The sequence below is a fragment of the Diplotaxodon limnothrissa genome, linkage group LG3 (genome assembly GCF_057381915.1).
Source record: "Diplotaxodon limnothrissa isolate DT_005_m linkage group LG3, D_limnothrissa_male_GT1.1, whole genome shotgun sequence".
Taxonomy (NCBI): Eukaryota; Metazoa; Chordata; class Actinopteri; order Cichliformes; family Cichlidae; genus Diplotaxodon; species Diplotaxodon limnothrissa.
This window is the reverse complement of record NC_140598.1, coordinates 39,674,611-39,694,953: the sequence shown is the minus strand read 5'-3', so window position 1 is coordinate 39,694,953 and position 20,343 is coordinate 39,674,611. Positions and strand designations below refer to the sequence as shown.

At 41.8% G+C, this 20,343-nt stretch overlaps 2 protein-coding genes across 2 annotated transcripts in view; one reads left to right on the top strand and one right to left on the bottom strand.

The window, feature by feature from the left end:
* Window positions 1–702: 702 nt before the first annotated feature.
* LOC146635817 (palmitoyltransferase ZDHHC3) lies at window positions 703–7,012 on the bottom strand. The gene is made up of 9 exons (XM_085350627.1): window positions 6,873–7,012; window positions 5,713–5,801; window positions 5,126–5,199; window positions 2,197–2,309; window positions 2,014–2,075; window positions 1,649–1,769; window positions 1,497–1,569; window positions 878–1,052; window positions 703–794 (listed from the first exon to the last, which is right to left on the bottom strand). The coding sequence occupies exons 1-9, from the start codon at window positions 6,995–6,997 to the stop codon at window positions 703–705; spliced, it is 924 nt and encodes a 307-aa protein (XP_085206753.1). The 5' UTR covers window positions 6,998–7,012.
* Window positions 7,013–9,912: 2,900 nt separating this feature from the next.
* LOC146635816 (serine/threonine-protein kinase 26-like) overlaps window positions 9,913–20,343 on the top strand; it is a 53,260-nt gene continuing 42,829 nt past the window's right edge. Inside the window, exon 1 of the mRNA XM_085350626.1 lies at window positions 9,913–10,167. Within this exon, the coding sequence (XP_085206752.1) occupies window positions 10,147–10,167 (21 nt within the window). The 5' untranslated portion in view covers window positions 9,913–10,146. The remainder of the gene's footprint in view (window positions 10,168–20,343) is intronic.

The window sequence follows — 20,343 nt, the reverse complement described above, 5'->3', positions numbered from 1 at the left end:
TATGAAATCTATTGTTAAAGGCAGAGCTGATGGTGATCAGCGTTTGAACTGAACATGAAAGACAGGCATCGACTCACCCTCACAACACGAGGAATCACAAGGTCAAGTTCTTCGCCTGTCAGGATTTAAACCCTGGTCAGGTGACTTGTACCCGTTTTTGAGTTACTCTTTAAAGAACATTGAAGCGACTGCGCATCTCGTTTTCCCCCCTCCCACAGCTTTGGACGCACTTGATGTGCATGTTGCATTTACGTCTCTTTAGCAGCGCCTGTCGTTGGGTTTAGTGGACATTATATTTAGACCTTTTTAATTCAGCCTGTTTAGTGTGAAACTGTCTAAAAGCCACACCAGTCAAATCCCAGAGTCCACACAGGAGTAGCTCTTTCCTATAACTGCACATCAGGACACATCGGGGGGCGGTCAGTGCTCTTTCCTCGTGCCAGGAAAGATGAGAAATAGGTTTTCATGAACATTGTGTTTAGGTCCTGGAGGAGAGTCATACTTGGTGCATTATTCATTCTTCATTCATTCATTCATTCACACCTCGGCCTTCATCCCTTTTACTCTCACCCCCTCAGTTCCAGAGATAAGACATCATAAATATGCAAAAAATTCATTCACGCGCTCACACAAGCACACAAAAACCTCCCTCGCCTTCCCTTTTTCTTCTCTCTCCTCTCCGTCCCCTCTTGTGCCCACGAGTCAGACGTCGTAGTCAGGCAGGGCGGAGTAGGTGATGCCTCCGACTGACGGAGGGCTGGAGTGGAGCGGGAGAAGCCAGCAAAAGACCGACCCTGCAAAGACGGAAAGAGAGATGAAACAGTGCTTTATGTATTTGGAGCGCCGGCGAGACGTAGGTGTCAAAAGATCAGCGCACCTCTCCCAAAGACCTCCCGCAACAGGGCCAGCTTCGGCTTGCGGGTGTGTGAAGGGTGGTGAGGCAGCTGTGAGGAGGGGGTGGAGGATGAAGAGGACGAAGAAGCCCTGTCTTTAATCATCAGCCTGTTTCTCATCTGCTCGATGGGAGTCTCGTCTGTGATTATGGAGACCAGCTGAGAGAAGACAAACCACAAACGAGGGCACATGATTTTTTTCCTTTTGTTTCTTTAAGGAGCTTCAACGTTACTGGCAGAAAACAGACAGTCGTCTTCTTAATTTCACATGTTTGACCTGCGCTACCCACCGGTCAAACATGCGATATAGTAACGTTTCTTTAACACCGTTTAGGGTTTTTAAATGACAGCAGTGTTTTACTCTACTAATCCAAAGATCTACATAATAGGAATGCAATCTGTATGTGTAGGGCTTTTATTGTGAAAGACAAAGACAGGAAGAAGCTGTGTACTGCATGAGGGACGACTTAAAACATGCCTGCATCACCTCTGACTGACGGCATGTTTTCATTAGACTGATCTCTAATACTTAAAAGTGTGTGTGTGTGTGTGTGTGTGTGTGTGTGTGTGTGTGTGTGTGTGTGTGTGTGTGTGTGTGTGTACCTGATCGTAGAAGATGACCATGACAAACACACCAAACAGCACCGACTCCACGAGGAGGATGATGTAATGCGCCCTGAGACAAAGAGAAGGAAACTGTCACAAGCCTGACGCTTCACCCTGAAAACCAGCCGTCACAGGTCGCTCTGTCTCACACTATCAGGTGTTTGCTGGGCGTCTCCTCGCTTTCCTTCTCTGCGTCACCGCCTCGCTCGTTCCTTATTCTCCACACCCACGCCGACACCACCAGCACCATGGAGTACAGGCTGGCCATACCTGCGCACAGACATCACGTCACAAATCACAGCCTGAGAATCTCTACCTTCACTTTTCAGACTGAGGTGAAAGCAGCAGCAGCAGCTCACCACATTCCCAGAGCGGACCTTTGTCTGTGTTTTTGTGAACACCTCCAGCGTGTGAAAACTTTACACGCTGGAGGTGTTCACAAACTTTACACAAAACTTTTGTGTGTTTTCTAAAAAGTCATCATTTCGACAGGCAGTGTGAATTGTGTGCTCACCAGTGTAGAAGAGAAACTGGATGAAATACTTCTGGTTTAGCTCCCCGACACAATTATTGATCCTAAAAATGACACACGCACATCAGAAAAGCACAGATGAGAAGATGCTGGAGGTGTAAAAACAGAGGTGGGGGTAAAGGTGGGGGGTGGCAGGCCGATGGACAGACGAGGGCATGTTCTCACCAGGGACAGTGGTGGTCCATGCGGCGTATGCACCTCTGGCAGACGCGGCAGTGATGCGCTCTGGGGGGTCTGTAGGTTTCGCAGCGACTGCACACCGTCCAGCCCTCGCAGCCCTGAACACAGCAGCGCAGCAGTTCATGTGTTAAAACCTCAAACACTCCCAAGTGCAGGCTGAGGGTGAGGATGAGCAGCTGCACGTGCACCAATCATTTCTGCTTTAAAGTTTAAAAAAATAAAAAATAAAAATCATACAATATGATCCAAACTTATAGGCACGCATTCAGGGTTTCCTTTTTTGGCAGGAACACACTTTACAGACAGCTGTAAGCTCGTAAGCGCATAATAACACGCTGTGAAGCAGACACGAGTGCAGCTGCTGGGACGTGAATGAAGGCGCGCTGAGATAAACACGGTGCAAACCTGGTAAAATTACAGCTCAGAGTACAGCTGCCATCCACTGACACTCCCTCTCTGTCATTAGCGTTCGGCTTGTTTTTGCTTATTTTCAAGCCACAAACATCACTGCTGAGTTCAGGGTGGGAACAAAAGTAGGAATTTGGAGCTCTTCCAGTGTTTGTTCTTTTAGCGTCAGTCTTGCTCTCATACAAGTTTTTATAATCTGTGGGATTAAAAACAACAGCTATCATTCTGGTTCTGCTCTTAGCTGTAAAGAATATATTTTTAAAGCTGCCCAGTCTTACTTCCCACATATAAAAATCAGCACTTTCCCCCCTCAAACCTGCAGAAATCCATCCACACGTTTCAGTTCTCCCTCCCTCACTCACCTCCAGGTCATTAAAAATGCAGACGGCGCAGCGTCACATCACCCCGACTCGAAAGGTTTCACTGATACTGAGAGGTGAACTGCTGTCAGCCTGCAGCAAACTACGCTACAGATTAGTGACGGATCTTTTCAGTCAGTTTGGTGTAGGTGAACTCGATGGATGGAAACGCAGTCATTGGTCCAAATAGGCCAGCAGCCGGCCAATTAGGTTACCCAAGACTAGGGCTGTGCGATATGACCAAAATCTCATATCCCAATATAAGAATTCTATCGTCCGATAACGATATAAACCACAAAAATGTAACATTTTCTGTAAACGCTGTGAATCTCGGGCAGCTCGACTTGCAGGAAGTGTTTCCAGCTGCGCGTCATGTAGCTGGAGTCGAGTGTTTTAACCGATGTATGAAACTACACATTTTTAGACATAAGTTGTAACGGCCGCCGTTTTCTTTGTGAGTATTTATTACACAGCGTGCTGCGGGGAAAAGCCTGTTCTAACGTTTGAGTCTAAGGTTTATTTTTTAGCACCTGCCGGCTCTTTTTTGCTTCTCATCCGTAAATAATCTGCTCTTTCACGTGATTCAGTTTATTTTGAAAAGTCTCAACAGGATCTTGAGCTTTATTGTGAAAGGTTTATGTGGAACATAAACAAGCGGATACGCGATGGTTTTACCGTAGTTGTTGCTAACCACAACGCATAAAAACAGGCGCTTGTCCGTTCGTAGTGTGGTTATATTAAATATAAGAGAAAGAGAGAACTTTAGGAAATGAATATAACCACTACAGTGACCATCAAAACCATGAAACAATATTGCCGTAAACAGTTTATTTTGCGACATCACGAAACAAACGATAGCGTAAAATGAAACGATAGACGTTTTTATATCGTCATCCGATATATATCGTTATATCGAACAGCCCTACCCAAGACCCTACCGTTTTTACCATCATCCTCAGCTGGCATGAACTGACACTCAGCTGTGCCGCATGTGTCTGAATTTTTATTTGACATCATCACTACAGCGACACCGGCCACACGTTTATGTTTCGTAGCGTGCGCGACGAGACGAGGCCGAGCACGACCGACAGTGAGAGCGGTGTGGGAGCCAGCAATTTAGATTTAGTACCAAAATAAAAGAGCCGCTTCAACCAAACACAAACTGGTGTGGAAAGAATTTAATAAACACCTGTCGAGTACAACCAGGCTACCAAAGAGGTGATGCTAGCAACTGGAGACGTGTGACCTGAAAGACCTGACCATGTGACCTGGAGCGCTTGTTAGCTGTGCTCCATACAACAGGAAGCTCAAGCTGCTGCTTCTTTTAGGAGTGATCACAATGGATCATCTCCATCTCACTATCACACCAACCCCTACATGTCCTCCTGGCTGGCAGCTCCATCCTCACCATCCTTTGTCTAATATATCCACTCTCCCTCCTCTGCACACGTCCGCACCATCTCAGCTCGACCTGAGCCGTCCCTCTGACGGACTCGTTTCTAATCCTGTTCATTCTGCTCACTCCCACTGAAAATCTCAGAATGACAAGAAGAGCTGACGGTGCTTTGAAATGACGGGTGTAGTTACGCAGGGGTAAAGCAGGGCTCTGAGCAGCTGGTTAAGCAAGCCCAAGCCAACAAACTTACCAGGTCGTGCTGTCATCAGTGACAGCAGCTCATCAAAGGAAGGATGAACATGCCTTTTATTTAACTGCACTTAGAAATACTGTTGTCTAGCAGGCTTCAATAAAACACTGTCCGGTATTTCCTCTACATCGTCAGAAATATCAGATTTCCCCGCTTGCAGTATCGTGATATCATTTTCAGGCTGAACTTGTTTTTCAACCTGCCGGCTCTGTGATCTCAGCCTCCGCTCATGTGAGAATCACATTCTTCTCCCGAGCGAGTGGGCGTCATCTGTGCCGCCTCCTTCCTGCTCTGTCCTGGCGGCTTTCTCCCCTAAACCACACGGAGGATTTTTCCAGCAGTCCGAACGCGTCTGATGCTGTCGTTACGCTCTCAGTGCTACCCGTGACCGAGGAAAACTGCGGAAAACGTCGCCAAACCGATTCTCCTGAAACTTAATTTGTGTAAGTGTGCGCGTCTCATCAGGAGGATCACAAAGATTTCTGTGTTCTTGCGACTCACCCGCTCGTTCATCCGAGACGACTGAGAGCGGAGGTCCGAGAAGTCGATGGCCGTGTCAGGAAGAGGCACCATGCCTAAACACACAGACACAAAAGACATTTGTTTGGATGTTTCCACCCAGAACCCACAGCGTGTGCGTTTTCTTTTTCTTTAGAAAGATGGACTAGCAGTGAGAAACTCGTGCTACGTGTTTGTGAGCTGAATAGTGAAAGAAATTATGATGAAGAGCTGAAAAACTTTCAGAGAGGAAAGTTAGCGGTTTATAAAAAGTTATCTGCCTTACCCTGAAACAAAGGGAGACTGCTACCAGCCCTGAATGAACTATCAGTACGTTAAAAAGCGACACAGTTTCAGTTATTGTGCCAATGTACTACTTATAGGGTTGGGGAACCCTGCAGTGAGATGAGACTGAAGAAGTCATTCGGATGAGTGACCAAATGTTTGTCCCACTGAAAACGCTACGTCCAGATGAACAGAATCAACTTTTGGGGGTATAAAAGACAGACTTTAACTTTATGAGAGATAAATATGACACACAGGGCGTGTGTGTGTGTGTGTGTGTGTGTGTGTGTGTGTGTCTTACTGACCAGGATCTGAGAAAACAGCTTTAGAGTGGCAGGCTAGCAGCAGCAGCAGAATCAGGTTGAACACTGACCCGTGGAGAGTACACCACACACTGTCAGAGACAGAAGAGACATGCGATTATTACACTTCATCATTTAATCTTCTTAATAGAATTCAATTCAATTTTATTTAGATAACGCCAAATACCAACAGCAGTCACCTCTGGGTGCTTATGTTTAAGGTAAAGACCCTACAGCAGTACAATGACAGAAGTAAAGCAAGTTATTAGAGCTTTAGGGAGTCCACGGTACATTTCAATTCAATTCAATAAAACTTTATTGAATTGAAGGTTGACCCCGAGGGAAATTGGGTAAATATCCTGTAAATGTTCATGATCACAAAAGACAAAGAAAAGCCGATTTATTTATTTATTTTTGCATTAAACTACAACTTAACTGAGCATAAGTTTCTCTGAAGGGGCTGGATGACTGCTCTGTAACTTTGACAACTTTACAATTTTAATAAAATACGTTTTACTCCTTTGCTTTCTAAATAGTCCTGGTTACATCCAATATCATACAAAACTGCACAGAATAAGCAAAAAGCACTACATTTGACTGAAAATAAGAGTACATACAAACATTTTGTGACGCTAACATTTAAAATATTTGGGTGGAAATTGAGGAAGTGCGCGCTTCTCAGCTCAGGAAAGTCTGAATTTGGCATGAAGACTTGGTTAACGCAGTTTTGAATTTAGGACGAATTAAAGAGCAACTCTCGTTGATTTAGATGAAGCTGCGATTCTGGTTTTAAAGAGGATTTTTGTTCTCAGACACGCAGAGCAACTTTAAATCACCCAAAATTTTGAACGACAGCTGGACTCGTCGGCTCCGGAGTAGGCTAATGAAACGCCTCAGCTACGAAAACAAACCGAAAGCCACCTGTGATGGAGCGCGAGCCCGGTTACAAAACCAAAGACGTGAATGGGAACGCGATTAAAGCCACATTACAGTGAGAACAAACGAGATTTGATTCAGTTTCACTGCGCCGAGGGTGAAATCGTGAAGATACCGTTACTGTTGATCTGTTTGCTGTCAAATGAATGAAGGCACAGCAAAGAGGCGGACGACATATTGAGGGATTTTAAGGGGTTTAAAAAGGCGTGAAAATGCAAAACACCCACCTGTCCGAGTACGCGGGGATGAGCACGTACTGTATGACCACATAGTCCGCATAAAACACGCTGAAATAAGTTAAAATCAGGCAGATAACGCCGCAGGGATCTCGCCTACAGCGAAGAACCGCCATCTTCTCCCGGGCTCCACCCCCGTCCCCCGCTTCCGGGTGACGTCAGATGGAAACTTGAAGCTGCCTTCCAGGACCGTCGAGAAAAGGCGATTCATGTTTAAAGGGCCAGTTCATCTTTTTTTTCTTCAAAAGAGATTAAAGAATATTTGACTCAACAAATAAATCTTCACCTCTGATCTGCCGTGTTTCTTTTTTATTGATACCCTTAAGCAGATTTGTTTTTCAGATCACAGAGCTGCCAGTCAATCTAGTAGACGGGGAGTAAGCTGTGGTCACCATGGAATGGACGTGGTGAACAGTAATACTATGGTAGGCTGTGGTACTCAGCTGGTATAGTGGGGTTCAAAGACTGGATACATGTTTTCATCTTGTTTATGTCAAACTGTGACCATACCATTGGAATGTTTCAGCAGACACTGACATGCAAAAACACCAGACAATATTTGTCCAACCTTCTATGGTCCAGTTTTGATGAGCTCATGTAAATTGTAGCCTCAAGTTCCTTTTCTTTGCTGAAAGGAGCAGCATAAAAGACCGGTGAGGTCTTCTGCTGCTGCCAGGTTTGAAGTCAGCCAGAGACGCTCTTCTGATTTGACTTGAACTTCAGTGGGTCGTTGAGCACAGTTGCCCAATTCTGTCGGGTTGCTCCCATGTGATTGGCTGAATAGATTTTGTCTATGCACGGTGGCACGGTGGTTAGCACTGTTGCCGCACAGCAAGAAGGTCCTGAGTTCAATTCCACCATCAGGCCAGGGTCTTTCTGTGTGGAGTTTGCATGTTCTCCCCGTGTCTGCGTGGGTTCCCTCCGGGTACTCCGGCTTCCTCCCACCGTCCAAAGACATGCAGTTTGTGGGGATAGGTTAATTGGATAATCCAAATTGCCACTAGGTGTGAATCTGTGAGTGAATGTGAGTATGAATGGTTGTCTGTCCCTGTGTGTTAGCCCTGCGACAGACTGGCGATCTGTCCAGGGTGTACCCCGCCTCTCGCCCTATGACAGCTGGCTCCAGCACCCCCCGCGACCCTGAAAAGGATAAGCGGTAGCGAATGGATGGATGGATGGACAAATAAAACATTGAAAAAGCCAAACAATAAAATTTTTAGGTTATCTAAGTGAATATATTATATTATATTATGTTTAACCTGAGTAGCGAAAGACCGCGGGGGACTGAAAACAATGTGCCAGGAGTTTGATGTTCTTGCCGGCTCTAGTGAGCCTTGATCCCCCGGCTAGCTATCAAGCTGGTGGGTAACAGACGTCTCCGAAAAAAGTTAGAGCACTTTTGCAAATATTGATGTCTTAATAAATCGAGCAGATATTTGAAGTTTACACAGCTACATTCTCGCCTGAAAATATGTTAAAAGTTTATTTTGTGACCCAGAAAGAGGAATAAGAGTAATATTAAAACTAAGTAGTTTCTGCCATTGTTGGAAAGTGGAATTGGCTGGGCTGCGCTATGAATTCTGGGATATGGTGGGCCATGAAGGATACACCCGACCCATCCTTCAAATCTGGGGAAAAGGAGGATGCGTTTGTCTGCTGCATTTGGAGGAGTCTACGAATTGGGACAGCCGTCGACGCGTTGCTGTGACGTAATCGACCTACAAATGCAGCCTCAGGAGGATGCAGGCTATGAATTTAGACGCCCACTTAGAATGATGCTGAAAATCTAGTTCATGCATTTATCACTTCTAGGCTGTACTACTACAATTCAGTATTATCAGGTTGTCCTAAAAACTAAAATGCTGCAGCAAGAGTACTGACAGGGACTAGAAAAGAGAGAGCATATTTCTCCCATACTGGCTTCCCATTGTTGGCTTCCTGTTAAATCCAGAATTGAATTCAAAATCCTGCTCCTCACATACAAGGTCTGAATAATCAGGCCCCATCTTATCCTAATCCATATCACCCCATTAGAACACTGAACTCTCAGCCTGCAACCTTACTTGTTGTTCCTAGAGTATTTAAAAATAGAATGGAAGAGAGAGCCTTCAGTTTTCAGGCCCCTTTACTGTGGAACCAGCTTCCAGTTTGGATTCAGGAGACAGACACTATCTCTACTTTTAAGATTAGGCTTCAAACTTTCCAAGCCTGGCCAGCTCAGTTGGAAGAGCATGAGCCTCTTAATCTCAGAGTTGTCGATTGGAGCCCCATGTTGGGCACTCCTGTTGCATATTTGTCCTTAGGGATTATTACATTATTTTAATAAATACTACATAGTTTTATATAGTATAAAAGGATTTTAATAACCCATATAGTTAGGGTTGGATCAGGTGATCCTGAATCCTCCCTTAGTTACTCTGCATTAGATCTAGGTTACTGTGAGATTCCCACGATGCACAGTTTCTTCTTCAGTCGCCTTTTTTCACACACTGTGTATTTAAATATTAGTTGTTATTAATCTCTAGCTCTCTTCCACACTATGCCTTTGTCCTGTCTTCCTTCCCTTAACCCTTAACCAGCTGTGTCAGATGGCCACCCCTCCCTGAGTCTGGCTCTGGTGGAGGTTTCTTCCTGTTCAAAGTTTTTCATTCCCACTGTTTCCAAGCATCTGCACATAGTGGGTCATCTGATAGTTGGAACTTCTTCTTAAACCCTTCAGTATAAAGCCCTCGAGGTGCCTCCTGTTATAAATTGGTGCTATATAAATAAAATTGAATTGACCTGAACCGATGTATCTAATGAAGTGGCCGGTAAGTGTAGGCAGCTGTTGATTCGAAGCAGTTTTGGACTTGCACCTGAAGGCAGCATGAACCACAGATAGGAACAGTTATGAACAGCAGGTGGCAGTAGAAGTGTGTGCGAAGCTGACATTCACACACCGTCGCTCCTCCCTTGAAGGAGGCAGAAAGCTGCGCGTCATCCTCTCCGTGCACTTCTTCTTCTGTGCTCACTTTGTCACTGTGTGTTTGTAGTTTGTTCACTTCAGCCGCCTGCAAGTTAAACCGCCGTTCCTCTCGGATACAGTTCCTCCACTTCGAAGTCAAACCTCTTTACTTATTTTTCTTTCGAGAAGTTTATTTCCTTGTGAAGAAGCTCGACGAGGATTAAAAAAATATATATAGTAGAAGGCAGTAGTCAAAGAAGGAGGAGAATAAAAAGTGACAAACCTGGAGGAGGAACAGGGCGTTCATACTTCGAAGTAACCATGGAAGTTCCTGGTATGCAGGTAAGGAGAAAGGTGGACGTGCTGCTGCTGCTCTTCTCTGGGTTTTCAATCGTCCTCATGAGAAAACTGAAGCGGGTCTTTATGAGAAGTGGAGGGGAGATTGTGCAACTGCTGCTGCATGTTTCTTTCTTTTGTAAGAGTGATTACCTGTTGTGTATATGAGCCATAGGAACATACTAACATACAGCGCTGTGTATTCAAATAAACAGACGTAGGTCTCCACATCCAGTTAAAAAAACATCAGGGAAAAGTGACTCGTCAGATCTTCTCTAGCTGTGGAAAATGAGTTTATGGTCAAAATCTCACATGGTGTCTAATTGTGTATTTATACCTGTTTATTCGACCTTTGATGTGCATGTGCTGACTCATAAAGTGATGTAGCTTCCCCAGATTGTGGCTCTGGGCTGTGAAATGAAGCTACACTTGTGTAAAATGTAGCTTTGGTTCCTTAAATTGAGCTGGCTTTTATTTTATGGTGTCTAAATCCCTTAAGTTTTGGCATTATATTTACATAGTTGCTCAATACCTTGCTCTATCAACCTTTGTGTGTTTACATCTGTAATAAGTGTAATTCCAATACCTCTATACCAGCTTATATCATAACTTTGGTGCTCAAAGTTTAGTTTACAGGGCCTTTTCTCTTGATGTGACCTATAGTGTGGATTTAATGACCCATAAAGTTATTTAGCTTATTGAAATTGTGAGGTTGTGGTATTTTATATCGTTTAAAGTGTACTCATAATGGAACTCTGGGGCCATAAATTGAGTTTCCTTTTTATTTTGTGCTTTTTATTTTGTGCTTTTTAAATCACTTTAAAGTTGGGTGTTTTACTCAAATAATTGCTTAATAATGTGACTTAACTTCTCCAAGTCGACTTGATAATAACCTTGCGTTATTATCATCTATAATAAGTATAACTATAATCTATACTAGCTTATATTGTGACTTTGGTGCTCAAAGTTTAGTCTAAATTTTGAATTGAAGTTTTTGTTGCATCAAGTGCGCCTAGTTCTAATGTTTAAATCTTTTAAATGAAACTGTAATCTTCATAGAAAGGTTTATAAGGTGGCTCGGCTTCTACAAAATAAGCTTACAGTAACTTTTTAGGGTGTTTTTGTGTCTTCAGTGGTAACTGTGATACTTGCATACACATAGTTCACAGTGTGTGAGTGCCCTTACCTCTTAATGCGACCTATAATGTGTGTATGATGATTTATAAGGTGACTTTTAGCTTTCTGAACTAGTGAATTTGTAGTGTTTATACAATTTAAGGTGTACCCATGATGTCTCTCCGGTTCCCTAAAACGAGTTTTATTTCATGGTGTTCACATTTTTTAAAGTGAACTAATATTTATCGATATTACCTCATTATTGAGTTTACTGTATGTTTAAGGTGGTTACAGCTGTAAAAGTGTGAAAATAGTGTTTCTGTAGTGGCTTATGTGTTGGCTTTGTTGCTTCATATGTACTTTACAGTGTCGTGTAATGTGTCACGATGGCTTGTGTTGTGACTTTGTTTTACCAACCCAAGGTGAAGTGTGACTGTGGTTTACGTACCGTCGGATATATACATGCGATGAATTACAGTGTGACTCTGCTGCTGTATAAACGAGTTTATTTAACTCTCTTGTGTATTTAGGATTTAAGACTTCTAAATAATCCAGATTTACCGTGACTTAATGTGCTGCTTGTAATCCAGGCACACTTTATGATGACACAATGTTTCTGCCTCTTATCACATCCATATATTTAGTTATTATCAGCTGATATCGCAGACTCACATTATATTGACCTTAATTCTCCTGAACCTGATGTATTTTCTGATTGTATCACTTTTGTGTTCATGTAATGTTTCCATAGTGACACATTTTATAGTCCTCTGTCTTTATCTCCTTAATGATGTGAGCTATGCGTAACTCAAAAGGTGTGTCTAGCCTTCATGATTTCCCGTAACACTCCATGTGTTAATGGCCCATTCTGTATCTGTTGCTCAGGAGCATTGATTGATATCTTTTATAGGACATCCACTGCCTTTAGTCTAGTTGATTAAAATCTACTCTGGGATCATCCTTCCCTTGGAAGTCATATTAGAGGAAAATCTTCAGGTATGCCAGACTTGTGCCAGTAAGAAACAAAAGGTGTCTAACGTGCACTAAAAGTGTGTAAACGCCTCCAACCTGTTGCTCAGCCGGCTTTCAGGTGTGTCTACCTGTGGGACTGGCTCGCCGTGTCTGCTCTGTGCGTCCCAAGTGGGCGGGGCCACAAATGGTGTCACAGGCTGCTTACATCAACACACCCAACGCCTGGCACCAGCTGCCACAGCATCGAGACAGACAGCAAGGTTTGCTGCCAGTAAGAGCAATGATGCATAGTGGAAAGTGCTGTGCAAGACTGGAGCTACCTGATCAGTCGATTAGGTGATAGGATATTTATCACTTGTTGGGTAGTTATTCTTTTAAGCATAAATATCAGTTATGGTGGCTTTCAGATCGCTTTAAAAAAAAAAAACAACCCAATATGTATATATTTGCTTATGTGGCTGGGAATTATGTATTGTTGGCCTAAATGTATAAGTAACTTTGCCACTTTGATCTCTGGTAGCTTAAAGGTGATATAAATAATTTTTTATGTTAAGGAAGAATTGAATCGCTAAGTGCGTTAAAAGGGTGCTTATATTATAACCACTTGGAAATAATACCAGAATTTGTAGTGAAGATGAAGGTACCTAGCATCACTATAATGCTAACCAACTGACCATTGGCATCCAGCGTACAACTAGACATGCAGTGCAAGCTGCTGTGGCGAGCCCTTGTGACAAGATTGGTTAGCAAGCTAAATTTATAGTGTATGAAAGTATCAGGTGATAAGCGTTTTTGCTAATTTCATGCTAACTAAAAGAAATGATAAAAACTTTACTAAAAATTATGATAATAACAAAATGAATGGGCTAGTGGTCTAATAAACTGCAAATCCAGTAATTGTATTTAGCAGAAAATGGATTAAAGGTGTTAAAGTGTTAAAGTCATGAATAGAGTCAAAAGGGCCAGTACAGTGACTTGAATTAGCCAAATGGGCAAAGTTACCTAAGCTAAAGGGCTTGATATTTTTTCCCCCCGCTAAAGCAAAACAAACTTGGAAGAGGAAACAACATATCTGTTTCGCATAATGTCTAAAACTTGTTTTGACTGCCCCTAGGTAGCCAAAAATTTCTTTTAAATCAAGTTTAAGACGCATGGTTGCCATTATTGCAACATTTGTTGTTATTAGACAGCTCAAAAAATAACCCAAAATTTGTGCTGGAGTGTCTCATTTTGTAAGAATTATCCTGTAACAGGTGGGGGGGGGGTATTTAGCTTAAATGAATGAGTTTACAAAAGCGGTACAGTAGCATAATGGATGATTTGTGGCTCAGGATATCAGTTTCACACATACTTTGAACCTCTAGTTCCTCTAGTCCTTCCTTTCTGCTATCAGTGGAAGCTGCTGAGAGATCCCAGCTCCATGGAAAATGTTGTGTAAAGCCTGAACGATATCACTCGGCTGACTCTTACGTTGGTTTCTGGCTTGTGACCATGATTCAGAGCCTCTTTTGAAAGAAATCTTACATAATCCAGAAAAATAAGCTTGATATCATTTGAAACAGTGCTATCATTATAATTACACAAGTGCCCCCAGCTGACTCCTTTGTTTATGTCTTTTACAGTCTGTTACGAATAATAAGTTCACTGTCTGACTGTGATATTTGCTGCCTTGGGCATCACATCGTTGTGTCAGCTCTTTCATGGGTTTCCACACTATGTTAAAATGGAAATGACTCTCTTAACAAATGCCCTCAAAAATACATGTTTGTTATATTGAAACGCTTTCTTCTTCTTTTTTAACCGTGCAGACATGGCAAAACGTAAGATTTCCATTTTACCAACATGGGGGGAAAAAAAGGAAAGCACAAGGTATTCACATCTGAGATCACTGAACTTATAAAGTGATCGACAAACTTCTTCTCTAATATCAATAGTCCTACATTACGCAAGGTTAGGCGAGGCCTAATCTTCATTGATCATAAAATCTCATTAGCGGGATTGAACGCTTAATTAGTGGAAAATTTTGCAATGTTGGGATATAAAAATTGTGTTTATTTTTCCACAGAATCCTAACACTGTGGGCGAAATTCCATCTTTGGTGAAATGTACAAATTTCCACTGATGCCTAAAATCAAATCTAGTGGCGCCACGAAACACAGCTACTAATGTATGATCTCACACTTGCAAATCAGAAGCATCTTGACAGTATGGTTTGAGTTGTTGATTGTCACAGAAGAAAAATCCAATGACTCAGCTGGCACTGTGATTGATTGCGTGCTGGCAGGTATGCAGGAACATGTTTTTATGTTTGTTCTTTCAGTAATGGGCTTTCAGTTTTAGTGCCCCATGGCGGTTTAAGGAGGTCATTCCCTGTCAAACAGTACAAACTTGAGGCAAATTCCACCACTTAAAGGTATTTCCCCAAGAGTTTGATTCTGGACATTTGCCTACCTTCCTCCTCGGGCTCCTGCCTCATGCTACACTAATAAATTTTGTTGATCTAATATGAATTTATGTTTAATTCGCAGAATATTATTAGAACTGTCACTCTGTTGGGCTTTGAACTAAATATGACAGTTTAGTTGAATCACATATTTTGTCAATCCAGGGAATCACCCTCAAAGTCAAATATACTTAGGATTTCCAGCCAGCCTTCATTTGGCCAAGAAATGGCAACCAGAGATGTACCAGTCCTACTTTCTACAGTTCTGATCTGATAATGATCAATGACTTTGGGTATCAGCTGAAATCCAGTAGTAATCTGATAGCAGTGTCACATTAATGAGCTGTGATTATGTTTTTTTTTAAAAAGAACCGGGAATCGTTCTTTTGTGTAAGACAATGAATTGAACACTGGTTTCGTAACTTCGTAACTACAAAACAATTATCTCTACAAATATAAACTGTACTGGTAATAGGTTTTTCTTTTGTTTTTTCTAAATTTAAGGTACAGATGAACATAATAAAACAAAATTAATTTATATTATCCCTTTAATTTATTCACTCTAGTTTATTTTCAGCTGTCTGTTAGTCTTTGCTGCTGTTAATAACGGCCACGTTAGATTCTCCTTCCCTGGTTCTCCCCTGTAGAGGGGAAGCTGAAAAATATAAAGCCAGGTGACGGCAGAACATTATATTACCATAAGTGTCATAAAGTATTTCAGCAAGTCTTACACCGCTTGTAACGAAAGTTACAATTTTTTTTGGTTGTGTCGGCTAACTTGACAACAGTTGCTGGTTTGAATTAGTGTCATGGCACTAATTTGTGCGACGGGTCAGAGCATTTTTGATGATACCCGATCCAGCTTTTAGATTGGACTGATATCCAATCCAAATATCAGATTAGTGCATCCCTGCAAACGATTAATGGAAACTTTACCCCAATCAAACAATAGCATTTTATCAGCCTCGCTGAGTAACAGTTGTGTAATTTTAGTACCTGAAGTATGGCTGGTGTAGATTTGAAGTTTTATTAGACTGGAAGTGCAGCAACTTAAAAACCAACTTAAAGTTAACTCAGCTGGCAGACTAGCATAAAAAATCGAGCTACGTATGGAGAGAGAGAGGAAAAAACTAAACATGGGTTTTAGGTGTTAAACGTCTGGCATTTTCCTGTTCCTGCCATTTTTTTTTTTTTTTTTTTTTTTTTTTTTTTTACTTGGATTCCTGCTCACTGATCCACTACAGGACTTTACTGGCCTTAAAATACAAAAACAAAAAACCCACATATGTGGATGCATCGCTTAATTATTCACAGATACCAACTGTCATAAGGTGAACTACTAAATTAGCAAATAAAACTGTCATTAGAATAAAAACCAATCAGCGATTGACCCAGCTGGTTGCCTGAAGCAGATATATTTCAGTCACACAACCCTAATGCACTGTAATGTAAAAGAGCCTCTTGAGGCCTCTTGAGTGCGTTCTGAAAAAAACAAAACAAAATTTTTTCTTTTTTCAAACTTCATTTAGGACATTTAGCAGCAGTGAGAAATCCTAAAGATTTCAGGATGTCAGCGCAGCATCTAGCTGTGTGTCAGCTAAAATAGTATTATTTTACTATTTGTATATTGAGTACCTGTGTGTGTGTGTGTGTGTGTGTGTGTGTGTGTTTTGAGCTACGAATCCACAATCCAATTATGTCATTGGCATCGGTGAGCCACTGTCAATATGTGACATATTGAAATCGCGTTTGAATTTGCGCTTGTTTTTTTGCTTTCACTTTGCAATCGTGCGAACTGTGTATAGAGAGCGACAGCACTGATCTGTGAGTGATGATAATTTGTGCACCAATTCCTCTGACATCGTCTTATTAATCGTTAGCTTACTATGCAAACATGACAAGTGAAATCTCCGGCAGCAAGCTTAAACATGTGAGAGGTTGATCGCGCAGAGAATCGCTGAGCATTATGTGAGTGCGTGTGTAAAAGCAGCAGGATATATATATTAGTTCTGCTGAGCCAAATAAGACAGGTCAGGGTGAAGAAGTGACAGCCAAAGAAAAGCTTACCACAAAACGGAGAAGTTATGACAAATCAGACTATAAGGCAAAAAGAAAGTGCAGCTTTATGGTTTCATGGACAAAATAATTTCTGTGGCTGCAATATGATGAGCTAAATAACCAGGGCTGCACATAAGTGGTCCGCAGGTGCGCATTCGCTGTCAAAATAAAAAACACGCACAAGGGTTAGGGTTAAATTTAAAAAACTGTACTTTTGAGTTAAAATATATATTTATAATTTTAATAAATGACAAATTAAGAAGGCATGAACATTTTTTTTGTATCGAAAAAATATCGAACCGTGACACCAAAGTATCGAACCGAACCGAACCGTGAATTTTGTGTATCGTTGCACCCCTACTACAAACGTCACTGCTGTTTAGTTTTCTGTCTTCATTTATGCTGGAAGTGATAACAGAGCTGTACGTTTTACTTTGTTTCCAAAACCCCGCAGTCAGGACATGCTATATTGTATTTAGATAGACGCTAGCGAGCTAACTTCCTGCTAACTTCCTGCTAACTTCTAACTCCGTTAAATGTCATAAATTCCGTTTTCATGGATGCCTGGATGTTAAACTCAGTTGTTACACCTGGTAGAGCAGAACGCTGATCATTTTATTAAAGATGAAAGACTTTAGACAGTTTTTCAACTCTCAGTAATGCCATAGTGATCGTTTGATATATGGACCTGCAGCGGAGTTTAGACCCAGACACGGCTAGTGACGTCAGACTGAACAATCGGATTGTCAAAGTGGCATACACCTGATCAAACACCTGGGAGTGGCCGCTTCTCCTTCTGCTCTTTGTCATTTTTACGGCTGCACCTTTTCAGCGCTCCAGTTCTCACAGCCTGTACGTATCTGTGGCTATATATAATCACAGGCTCCACCACCCTGAAGGTGGTGTGTTTGTGTTTTCCTGAGTGAGGAATTATCAGCCAGCTGCCTGCAAGTTTTGATTATAGAGCGTGAGTCAGTCTTTCTGCAGCCTGAATCATAGTAGAGCATTCTCACACCCCTCTGTTCATGCGTTTGTCTTGTTTATCTTCACATTTTCCTGGATGAGGACGTATAAACAGAAACCGCCTGACGGCACAAGCGGCTCCTGTGTTGGACGGAGTTTGAGTCATTCAAGTCTTCAGTTTCACTCAGTGCTGGCTTCAACATCATTTTGAGGAAACGAAATGATACAAATTATACAGAAATGACTGGCAAGTTATAAAACTGGCCACTTTGTTGTAATTGAGATGTTTTTTTATTTCTTGTGTGACTGAAATTGGTCATTTTTGTGGTTTGAGTTGTTTTATGTAAACCTACCAAACAATTAGTTGATTCTTTTGAAGAATTGATAGATAAATCAGCCATTAACCCATCAAAACAAAAAGAGTTGGTGGTCTTTCAAAGCCACACAGTAACTCAAACAGGGCAGCGGCAGATCGGTAAGTCCTGTGAGGTAAAATGACAAAATTACTGTTGTTGTCTGTGGAGTCTGGGGGATTTTGAGAGAGCAGTATAATTACTTCAGTTCCTCATCGGAAACGGCTGTCTGATGAAATGGTGAAAATACTCTAAATATAGCTAACACTTATAATTTGTGGTTATCGTTTTTTTTCAGTTGACAGTAAAATATTGTGGTGCTGATTGTTCTCAGCATTGCATTGCTTATCATCTTGTGCAGCTGCCTGCGTTTAGATTAGGGCATAATTTTTAAATGTTGGATTAGTTATAGGCGACACAGTAGTCTGGTGGTTAGCACTGTCTCGTCTTAGCAAGAAGTTTTGTATTCGCCAGCTGAGTGGGACCTTTCTGTGTGGACTTCTGCATGTTGCCTCCAGGTACTCCAGCTCCTTTCCACAGCTCCAATAGCTTATGGGACCAATTATTGATTTTAAATATGTTTTTTTTTTTGTTTCCTGCTTTAAAATAAAAACAGCCAACCACTAAAGAGGATTTTACCTTCCACCAATGGAAAAGCACCAAATCTGTGATAAAACATTATTTGACCAGTCTTTTTTAGCATAAAATGTTTTTTCAGGTGGCAAAAAATAACTGGACTGCACCGGGCTTCCTTTAGATTCAAAGTTAACCTAAGAACCACAGACTCAACAATTTACAGACCAGTCAACCTTATAAACATAGTTATTCTAAAGCTTCAGTTTGAATGGGTGAACAACATAAAAGCTAGTAAGTTATAAGTTCTCTGACAGCAGGTTATCCAGCAAAACTACTTCCACGCACACGGGTATTTTTCTAAACAGAGATTTTCTGTTTTCGTTTACAAAAAACAAAATCCCGTTCACACGTGCAGTTATGGAAATAATATCTCTGTCGGCATGTAAATGCAAAAAACGAAGTCAAAGCTCTTAAGTGCACACCAAAGCAACAGGTGGACAATCGGGAGTCTATGTGAATTCTGTCTAAATCAGTGGTGCACAGTGTGACGTCAAAAAAGGCCGCACTCCTTTTACATTGCTTGACTAAATCTCTGTTTTCCTCATCCACGCGTAAACGGCCAGACAAAGTTTTTGAAAATTTTCACATTGGCAGGACTTCTTAAAACTCTCCATTTACGTGTGGATGAAAGGCCCAAACATGTAGAAAAAGCTGCGTTTTGAAAGATACCAGTGTACGTGTGGAGGGGTGGGCGGTATAAACGGTATACGGTAGAAACAATATAAATTTGGCCAACGATAGAGATTTTGACTATACCGCTCTACCACGATAGGGCATGTTGATGGAGTCATCGAGCTGCGCCTGTTTTGGTCAAAAGCATTGCAGCGGCTGCAAACAACATCATCTGTAAATTATGCCGGGCGACAGTAATAGCAAAGAGACGAAGCACTTTTGGAATATGGGGAAAGCCAAAAATAGCGCTTCCTCCACTTCCCTACCATTGATTCATTAGTGCTGAATTCTCTCGCAGCTGCTCTATTCCCATGTTGTTGCAGTAACCTGACTAACCTCGTATTGCGGATGGATTATCTCAGTTGTTCTCTTGACTGAAGTTTGGTCCGTTTATAGCATTTGTCCCTAACCACCCGAAACCCTCACATTAACTTTTACTGAGTGGTAAAAAGTTTGCGTTCATCCTTTAGCTTCACTGTGCTAATGTTATGCTAACGTAGCTGTTTTGCTAGCGATCACGTAGCACGTCATTATATACCAGCTAGTCCGACTTCAGTAACCTTACAAAAGTCACTGCTGTTTAGTTTTCTGTCTTTATTTATGTTGGAAGTGATAGCAGAGCTATACATTTTAATTTTTTTTAGAAATCTCTCAGTCAGGACATGCTATATCATGTTTAGGTGGAAGCTAGCGAGCTAACTTCCTGCTAACTTCCAACTCTGTTGAATTTAATAAATTCAGTTTTCATGGATGCCTGGATTAATTGTTACACCTGGTAAAGCAGCAACGCCGATCATTTTATTAACGATGAAAGAATTTAGACAGTTTTTAACTCTGTGATGCTGCAGTGTTCGTTTGACTTTGGGACCAGAAGTTAACGGAGTTTAGGACCCAGATTACTCCGTGAGGCTCCTGACTATGGCAGCCGTAATGCTCCAACAATCCATCAAGCGGTGCGGCTTCATAGCT

Coding starts and splice junctions, on each gene's coding strand:
- LOC146635817 (XM_085350627.1), bottom strand. CDS start 6,997: ATGGCGGTTCTTCGCTGTAGGCGAGATCCCTGCGGCGTTATCTGCCTG. Junction 5,200..5,712: donor AGCTGTTTTCTCAGATCCTG/GTCAGTAAGACA, acceptor CTGTGTGTTTAG/GCATGGTGCCTCTTCCTGAC. Junction 2,076..2,196: donor ATGGACCACCACTGTCCCTG/GTGAGAACATGC, acceptor TGTCATTTTTAG/GATCAATAATTGTGTCGGGG.